The 9,795-nt window shown below is 45.7% G+C and overlaps 1 protein-coding gene across 1 annotated transcript; it reads left to right on the forward strand.

Moving 5' to 3' along the window:
- Positions 1–142: 142 nt before the first annotated feature.
- Positions 143–6,137, forward strand: ZNF132 (zinc finger protein 132). Its single transcript, XM_006218693.4, is given in 4 exon segments — positions 143–340; positions 2,240–2,408; positions 3,642–5,231; positions 5,234–6,137. Coding segments are annotated over 4 exon segments (2,127 nt in total). The 5' UTR covers positions 143–325; the 3' UTR covers positions 5,587–6,137.
- The last annotated feature ends 3,658 nt before the right edge of the window (positions 6,138–9,795 follow it).

The raw sequence follows: 9,795 nt of genomic DNA on the forward strand, positions 1-9,795 counted from the left end.
GACGGCAGCTGGAATGCGTGGCAAGGGGGTCGGGGCCGTGCTGGGACCCTCACTGCACCTTTGCACGCAGTTTTACCCCGGTGACGGCCCCGCCTTCCTGAGCGTGGGTTTTCCGTGAGACTCCACGCACTTTTGTCCCACATTCCCTGGGGGCAGCTCCCATTTCATACCCGGCAAGACTGAGGCCCTGAGTGCAACCCTAAAGCTGTGGTCACCCTTTCCAGTGGCTGTGGAGGGGTTCGGATGAGCCCGCGGAGCTCATCCTGGTAGCCATCTCTCACGGCCCCATCCTCCCACAGGCTCTGACCGGGCTTGCAGGGTCGGGATGGACCCGGCGCAGGTGAGTGGTGAGGATGCCAAGTCACCCGCTCGGATCCCCACCCTCATGATCCTGGAGCTCTGGTTAGGGAATGATGGTGGCCCGGACTCTTGGCCTGCACACGAGTCTGGTGCCCTCAGAGCCACTTTCCCCTAGCATCCTGAACCCAAGCCAGAGGTTGTACGGAGATGGGGGATCACATGCGGTAAGGTCTGGAAAGCTCCTTGGCACAGGGACCAGCATATGTACATTGCTTGGAGGTATCAGGTGGAAGTGTTCAGGGAAACCACAGGTGTCCATTACATCTGGTGTAAGTAAAAAGCAGGAGAACTGGAGGCAGGTCTGGAGTGGCCGACTGAGGTGCTGGGCCTCTATTCTCAGTGTGGTGCGAGTCATGGGAAGTTTCGAACGGGGGCGGGGGGGAATGGTGATGCAACTCAGTTCTTAACAAGGTCCTTCTGGATGCTGGGTGAAGAGACTGGGAGGTGGATTGAATTGAGACAGGAAGACCATCCAGGAGGTGACTACAGTAGTCCAGGTGAGGGCTTTTGGTGGCTGGAGCAGAGGTGTGCCTGTGGAGGTAGAAGTGGTTGGCTCCTGGATGTGCTCTTCCAGTAGGGTGGGCTAGATTTCCTCATGTAGGGCAGTGAGATAGCATCGTTGACTCTGGTAGGTTTTTTAGATGTGGAAGTTGCTTGGAGTAGATTTCAGAGAGAATGTAAAGAATTGGGTTTTGGCTGCATTGTATTTGAGGTGTCCCAGAGACAGCCAAATTGAGGTGCCAAGTGTGCTTTTGGCCAGGTCCCGGCCGGAGACTTCCAAGGGGTGGAGCCTTGTGTTTACACACTTGGTGCAGCCGTGAGTTGGGTTCAGGATGGTGACGAAGCCTCTGAGTAGACAGTAGATCTGGAATGAACAAATGAAGCATAGAAGTAACTGAGGCGGGATGACAGTGCGGCCCAAAGCAAGCTTGTTTTACCTCTCTACAGCTCACCAAGTGTTTGTGGCCAGCCTCCTTGGGGGCTGGGGGTTTTGTTAGGCTGCTGGAGTGGCAGGGACACAAAAGGTCAATCCAAGCTAAGAGTCCCCAAGCCAAGGGTGGGGGCCAGCGGAGCTGGGATTTGTATATTAGGAAAGACAGCTGTGACTGTGAAGGGACAGCATATTCAAGGCTAGAGGTGGGGGTGTTTGAGATCTACTCATGGTTCTGGGGTGTAAGGTTGTAGCAACAGGGCAAGGAAGGGAGGCATTAACTAGACGGGTGATGGTGTCCCTGTAAGCGGAGGGTTTTGGCGGTCAAGGTCAGTATTGGATCCTGCTTGCTTTGGTAGGCAAGCTATGTGTATAGTGGTATATGGGGACACTACAGAGATGCCTGTGGTGTGGCCAGGGAGAGGGGTGATGGTATTGGGGGTCGGGGGCAGTGCAGATATGAGGATGGAATGGTCCCAAGAGTGATGTGTACAAGGTAAGAGAATGTGAACTAATGGTCCCAGAACCCTGGTACCAGACAGGCTTAAGGGAGGAAAGAGAGCCCAAGTTTTCTCCTATTTCCTTATATTTGGGAGATGTACCTGGAAGGCACAAGGGAAATTGGCTAGTGGGGAAGCAGGGTTGTGTACCAACTCAGAGCTCAGACAGCATCCATCTGCCCACCTGCCATTTGTCTCACTGGTTGGGGATTGGTCTGGATATAGTGACCAGTGGGACTACAGGGAGAGAAGAACACCAGTGGTGCCAGGACCCATTATCTCCTCCTAGGTGAGGGCCTGAACAGGAGGGTGGGCTGCAGGTGGGTGAGAGGGAGATGGGCTGAGAGGTCATGGGAAGAGGAGATGCCAGTGGTAGATGTTGCAGAACTCTTGAGTCACAGGTCAAGGGCTGGGATGTGCCCATCTGACTATTTTGTGTGTTTTTCAGCACACCTCTTGGCCCCCTGGCTTAGCTGTCTCATCGCTGCAGAACCTGGTGAACTTCGAGGATGTGGCTGTGCGCTTCTGCAAAGAGGAGTGGGGGCTCCTTGATGCAGCCCAGAGGCATCTGTACCACAGTGTGATGCTGGAGAACTTGGAGCTTGTGACGTCACTTGGTAAGCCCATAAGGCTCTGCTTTATGCCTTCTCCCCATAGAAAGTTCTGTTCGTCCCAGAGCTGGACCAGGGACACTGCTTCCTTCTGGGATCCTGTTGCAGGCGCTGTGAGTGCTGGGGCTGGGCTGTATTCTCCCTGGGCAGCCTCCGGAGCAGTCCTAATAGCTGTTAGCTCCCACAGGGGCCTTGTGGAAGCAGAGGTTGAGGATCAGGCATTCTGGGCAGCCTAAAGGATCCCACTGAGCTCAACCAATTCCTGGCTGGGTGACCCAGTGTTTTAGTGGGGTTTGGTATGTTTTTGTTGTATAAATATAACCATACTCTAATTTTAGAGCATTTTCATTACCTAAAGAAAAACTTTGTACCCATTAGCAGTCAGTCTCCATCCTCCCTCATTCCTGTCCCCTGAGTCCTAGGCATCCACTGATGTACTTTCCTACTATATAGATTTGCTTATTCTAGACATTTCTTATAAATGCAGTCATACAATGTATGTTTTCCTCTGACTGGCTTTCACTTAGCATAATGTTTTTGAGCTTCATCCATGAGCTTTTAGCACATGTTGTAATATGTTACTCATGTTTATGGCTGAATAATATCCCATTGTATAGATTATGGCTATACCAGTTTGTTTACCCATTCTTCAGTTGATGGGCATCTGGCTTGTTTCCACTTTTTGGCCGTTACGCAAATGACAGTTGTTATGAACATTCACATGCAAGTTTTCATGTAGATATGTTCTCATTTCTCTTGGGTGGAATTGCTAAATGGTTTTCCAAACTGGTAACACCATTTTAAATTCCTACTGCAGTGTATGAGTGTTCCAATTTCTCTACTTACTCATCAACACTTGTTACTGTCTTTTTTCTTATAGTTATCCTGGTGGTGTGAAGTGGTATCTCCTTGTGGTTTGAGTTTGCATTCCTCTAATGACTAACGATGTTGAGCATCTTTTCATGTGCTCAGTGGCCATTTGTGTATATGTATCTTTTTTTGAGAAATGCCTTTTCAAATCTTTGCCTCTGTGTCCTTATCTCTGGCGAGGCCTCCTTTACTCTCTGGTTTGGCTGGGCCCTGCCCTGCACAGTGGGCCTTTCACTCTAATTCTGGTCCTTTTGGTCTATCAACAAACCCTTGGACCAATTCCTGAGTGTGTCAGTTACACACTTCTAATGAAGTAACTCTTTCCACTAAGTAGAACATTCAGTTAACCAGAAATTTCCTGGCTTTCAGGTTGTTGGCATGGAGTGGAAGATAAGGAGGTACGTTCTAAGCAGAATGCTTCTGTAGAAGTGGTGTCACAGGCCAGGATTCCTAGTGTACATCCTTCTACCCAAAAGGCTGACAACTGTGACATGTGTGACCAATCCTTGAAAGACACTTTGTACCTAGATGGACATCAAGGAACACATCTTAAGTTGACTCCCAACACATGTGTAGCATGTGGAAGAGGGTTTTGGTTTGGAGCAAACCTTCGCCAGCATCAGAAGGAGCACAGTGGAGAAAAGCTTTCCAGATGGGTCAAGGACAGGGACTTGTTTGTGAAGAGCTCAGCAAGCTCAGTAGTCTACCTGTCAGAGAAGCCCTCTGCTTGTGGGTTAGGTGGTAAGGATGTCTCTGCCAGCCATGACCCCCTCCAGCATCCAAACACTGATGGCAGTGGGACACCACATACGAGCACAAAAGGCAGGGAGGTCTCAGGCTCACCAAATGGTTCCAATCTTGGGCAGCTCCCAGAATTTAATACCTCACAGAAGCCCTTCAGCTGCAATGACTGTGGAAAAGGCTTCCAGAAGACTTCCGTCCTCCTCAACCACTTGAAAGCTCACTCTGAAGAGAGACCATTTAGATGCCCAACAGTTGGCAACTCCTTGGAGGAGAAATCAAACCTCATTAATGACCACAAATTTCATACTGGAGAAGCATCTTATGTATGTAAGGAGTGTGGGAAGTCCTTTAGTCACCCATCTAAACTGAGGAAGCACCAGAAATTGCACACTGGAGTAAAATGTTATGATTGCAGCAACTGTGGAAAAACCTTCAGCCACAAACTCACTTATGTTCACCACCGGAGAATTCACACAGGAGAAAGGCTTTATGAGTGCAGTGACTGTGGGAAAGCTTTCAATAACTGGTCACACCTCACTCGGCATGAGAAAGTTCACACTGGAGAAAGGCCTTTTGAGTGCAGCAAATGTGGAAGAGCCTTCAGCCAAAGCTCCAATTTCTTTCGGCATCAGAAAGTTCACACCCAAGTAAGGCCTTATGAGTGCAATCTGTGTAATAAGGCCTTCAGCCGCAGCTCTGCTCTCATTCAGCACTGGAGAGTTCACACCGGAGAAAGGCCTTTTGAGTGCAGTGAGTGTGGGAGAGCTTTTAACAATAACTCCAACCTTGCTCAGCATCAGAAAGTTCACACTGGAGAACGGCCATTTGAATGCAGTGAATGTGGAAGAGACTTCAGCCAAAGCTCCCACCTCCTTCGACATCAGAAAATTCACACTGGAAAACGGCCTTTTGGATGCAGTGAATGTGGGAAAGCCTTCAGCAATAGCTCCACCCTCATTCAGCACCAGAAAGTTCATACCAGACAAAGGCCTTATGAGTGCAGTGAATGTAGAAAAGCCTTCAGTCGCAGCTCCAGCCTGATTCAGCATTGGAGAATTCACACTGGAGAAAGGCCATATGAGTGCAGTGAATGTGGGAAAGCCTTTGCTCACAGTTCCAGTCTCATTGAGCACTGGAGAGTTCACACAAGAGAGAGGCCTTATGAGTGCAATGAATGTGGGAAATTCTTTAGCCAAAACTCCATTCTCATTAAACATCGAAAGTTCACACTGGAGAACGGCCTTATGAGTGCACTGAATGTGGGAAATTCTTTAGCCAAAAGTCCAGCCTTATCTATCACTGGAGAGTTCACACTGGTGAAAGGCCTTATGAGTGCAGTGAATGCGGGAGAGCATTCAGCAATAACTCTCACCTGGTTCGTCACCAGAGAATTCACACAAACGAAAGGCCCTATGAGTGCAGCCAGTGTGGGAAAGCTTTTAGTGAAAGATCCACACTTGTTCGACACCAGATAGTTCACACCAGAGAAAGGACTTATGAGTGTGGCCTCTGTGGGAAGATCTTCAGTCGCCTCTGCAACCTTGCTCAGCATAAAAGGATCCACACCTGAGTGGAGCCATATGGAAATGGTCTGTGAGAAAGTCTTCACCCCAGTCAAACTTCATGGAGCAGAGTACCCACAGAGAAACTACCTACGTGTGTCCCTGATGTGCAAGAGGCTTCAGGATCTGCTCTGCCCTTTCTGAGCAGCCCAGGAACCTAGGCAGTGCTGTCCCCCATCTGGAGCACAAAGCTCCTTCCAGCTGCCTGGATCCAAATATTTGCAGCAGTCACCTACATAGACATGGAGAGAAAATACCTCCCCATGCCTCCCTTCTCCTTTGCTGGAGAGAATCAGGATTTTCCAAGGCTCACTGGAATGGCTTCATTCCCATTGCCTCTGAGAGGGTTAGGGAATGAACTACCCCCACGCTGGTGGAAGGCCTTGAGGGATGTCCAGTTTGGTCCTGGGAAGATGCATGTTCCTCATGGACATAGAAAACTCTGCATGTAATCCCAGTGATGTGTCCAAGGAGCCCATGACTCACCTCCCAACCAACCACCTACCTTGGTCTGCTCTTTACTGTGTGATAATAAAGACTTCATTGGTCAAGTCATTAATCCTGGGGGTTGTGGTGGGTCAGGTTGGTTAAACAACTGGAGGGAGTGGGGGATGGCTGATAGGGGGCACCCAGCAGTATCTGCCTCAGGCAGCATACAGTAGGGATGCAGGGACGTGCCCTGTGTCTTCTCGTGGCTTACTTTGCATTGCCATCTGAATGACTGGGAGAAACTGAAGGGATTGTGGAGTGAACCTACAGGCCTATGTTCCAGTTACCTGAGGGGCCAGAGCTCACCCTGAGGAAGGAAGGTGTTAGTCTGCAGCATCAGAGTGGTCTGTCAGATCAGGAGGCAGGAAGGCCCCTAGTTCTCAGGAGGAAGTCAGGGCTTCCCTTTTTTACTTTGCTATTTGTGTTCTTTAATGCACAAAAGTGTTGAATTTTGATGAAGTCCAATTTGTCTATTTCTTCTGTTGCCTCTGCCTTTGGGGTTATACTGAAGAAATCACTTGCAGATCCAGTGTCATAGAGCTCTTCCTCTATGTTTTCTTCTAAAAATTTCATGGCTTTAGCTAGTAAGTTTTTAAGTATTTGGTCCATTTTTAGTTAATTTTTGTGCATGATGTAAGGTAAAAGTACAACTTAATTCTTTTGCATGTGGCTATCCAGGTTACCCAGCACCATTTGTTGCAAAGACTGTCCTTTCTCCATTGACAGTCTTGGCTCCCTTATTGAAAATCATTTGGCCACATACTTGAGGGCTCATTTCTGGGCCCTGTGGTTTATTCAGTTGGTCTGTATGTCTGTCATTATGTCTGTCACTGTTTTGATTACTGTTGCTGGCTTTGTTTGTTTTGTTTTTGCTTTGTGGTAAATTATGAAATTAGGAAGTGTGAGTCCTCTAATTTTGTTCTTCCTTTTCAATATTGCTTTGACAATTATAGGGTCTGCTGAAATTCCATATGAATTTGAGTATGGATTTTTCTATTTCTGCCAAAAAAACAAAAAACTTTGGGTTTTGGGGATTGCATCTGAATTTATTCTTCTTTTGTGTGATCTGCTTATTCAGTAGAAAATGGCAAAAGTAATGAGGTTCACTCCAATGGTTACATTAAGTTATAGAAGAGTCTGTCTTGCTAGTAGACTCACTACTACACAGATTCTCATTGCTTGCTTAATGAAGTAAGTGATCGTACTGGGGAAACCTACGTGACAAGGAACTAGGGGTGGCTTCTAGAAACTGCTGGCAGCCTGTAGGAGCTGAAGAAAAAAACTGAAGCTCTCACTTCTTACTGCCACACGGAAATGAATGCTGCCAATAACCAGATGAACTTGGAAGGAGAACTCCAGACCAACACCCTGATCTCAGACTTGTAAAACCTGAATCAGAGGACCCAGGTAATCTGTGCCTGAGCTCCTGACACACAGAAACCACACAGAAACATGATCTGCAAGCTTGTGGTAGCTGGTTACACAGCAATAGAAAACTAATACAGATTTTACTACCTGAAAGTTGAGTGTAGCTGTGACAAATACCTAAAGTGTGTTTGAGGCTTTGGAATCAGATGGGGGGGTTGAAGCTAGTGGATTTTTGAGTAATGTGGTAGAAAAAGCCAAAATCACACAAATCAACTGTTGGTAGAAATCTAGACTTGGAAGAAACTGCAGGTGAGGACTCGGAGGGAAGTGAGGACCATATTAGTAGAAACTTGCTATGTAATGGCAGAAAGCTGAGCAAAATTGTCTCCTGCCATTATGTGGAAAGCAGAACATGTAATGAACTTAATTATATCACCACAGATATTGCCAAACAGTGCTAAAGGTGCCAGGTTTCCTCTTGCTGCTTGTGTTAAAATGTAAGGAGGAGGGGGAAGAGTATAGCTCAGTGGTAGAGCACATGCTTAGCATGTATGAGGTCCTGGGCTCAATCCCCAGTGCCTCCATAAAAGAATGAGAAAGAAAAGAAAATGTAAGAGGAGAACTGGGGAATAAGTGCAAAACAAAGTAATGAGGATTGGTGACTGTGAAAACTCTCAGCCTCCTCAATAGTGAACACCACTAAAATTAAAGAGATGTTTTCCAAGATGTCAAGAAAATGGGCTTTAGAGAGAAAGCCAAGGAATGACTGAAAGCTTTTTTCTAGAACCTCAGAAAGATCAGAAGTTCAGAGTATTCATCCAAACAGCCTCTTTAAGAGACTGATGTGCCTCACATATCCTCTTGACCAAATCACAGAGCCCTCAGATTACAAGCACTGTTCCCCATCTGTCTCCACACAAGGCAAAGGCAGAGAAAATATAAGTGGGTGAGACTTTTTCTGATGGAGAGATCATCAGTAAAATCCATAGGAGACCCACAAGTATTTGAGAAAACTGTAGCAGACAAGACACCTGCAGGTTGGATCAAAAGGGAGAGGAAAAAGTACCCTGCAAATTCTACTGGCAAGAAGCAGGCTGGCTAACTACTTACCTGCAAACACATGTTGCCTTTCATAAGCAAGGAATGGTGACTCAGAGAGTAAAATTAAGAGCCCAGCAAGGGGAGCTAAGTGCCCCCTTGAAGCACAGTCAGGGAACTCCCAACCAGTGATGAAATTAAAGACTTGAAAGCAGCCAGAGAAAGGCTATTATGTATATGGAACAGCCAAGATAAGGGTGACAGCAGACTTCTCAGGAAACAGTACAAGCAAGACAGTGCAACAGCATCTTTAAAGCACTGGAAGGATAAAACCCTGTAAATGGAGAATCCCACACCCAGTGAAAAGACCTTTCAAAGTTGAGGGTAAAGTGATGACTGTTTCACACATTCAAAAGCTAAGGGAATTTATTACCAGCATACTTAGGAAATGTTACCCCCCAAAAGAAGAAAAAAAGTCCTCCAGGCAGAAGGAAAATGATATCAGATGAAAATATGTATGTACCCAAAAGAATCAAAAGCAGCAGAAATAATAATTGCTAGGTAAATATAAAATACCTTTTTTTCTTTTTAATTTTTTTTTACAAGATAACTGACTGTTAAATGCAACAATAACAGCAATGTATTATGGGATTACAACTTATAGAAGTAAAACTTATGAAAGAATAGCAGAAAGTCTGGGAAGGGAAAAATGATACCACACTGCTATAAGGATAAATGAAGTAGTGTAACATCACTTGAAGGTAGGCTATGATAAGTTAAAGATGTATACTATAAACCCCAGAACAGTCACTAAAATAATAATCAAAGAATATACATAGGTAATGAGCCAAAAACAAACAAAAAAACCCCCAAAACAAAAAAGGCAAAAAGGAATCATGAAAACTTCTTAATGCAAAAGAAGGCAAAAGATGGGGAAAGGAAGACAAAAAGAAGGAATAAATAAAAACCAATAGAAAGCTGATAGACTTAAAACCAATCATAAAATACCTATATGGCCTAAACACTTTGAATTAAAAGAGACTGTTAGAAGAGCAAAACCCACCTTAAATACAAAGTCACAAATAAAATTAAAAGGCTGGAAAGAGACATGCCATGTTAATACTAATCCAGAGAAAGCTGAAGTGGGCTATATTAGTATCAAAGTCAGTTTTAGAGTGAAGAATATTAATAATGACAAAGATTATTTCATACCGATAAAGGTATTAATTAATCAAGACACACGATAGTCCTAAATGTTAATGTACCTAATGGTGCTTCAAGGTACATGAAGCAAATACTGATAGAATTGCAAGGAGAATTAG

Source organism: Vicugna pacos, chromosome 9, assembly GCF_048564905.1.
Source record: "Vicugna pacos chromosome 9, VicPac4, whole genome shotgun sequence".
NCBI lineage: Eukaryota > Metazoa > Chordata > Mammalia > Artiodactyla > Camelidae > Vicugna > Vicugna pacos.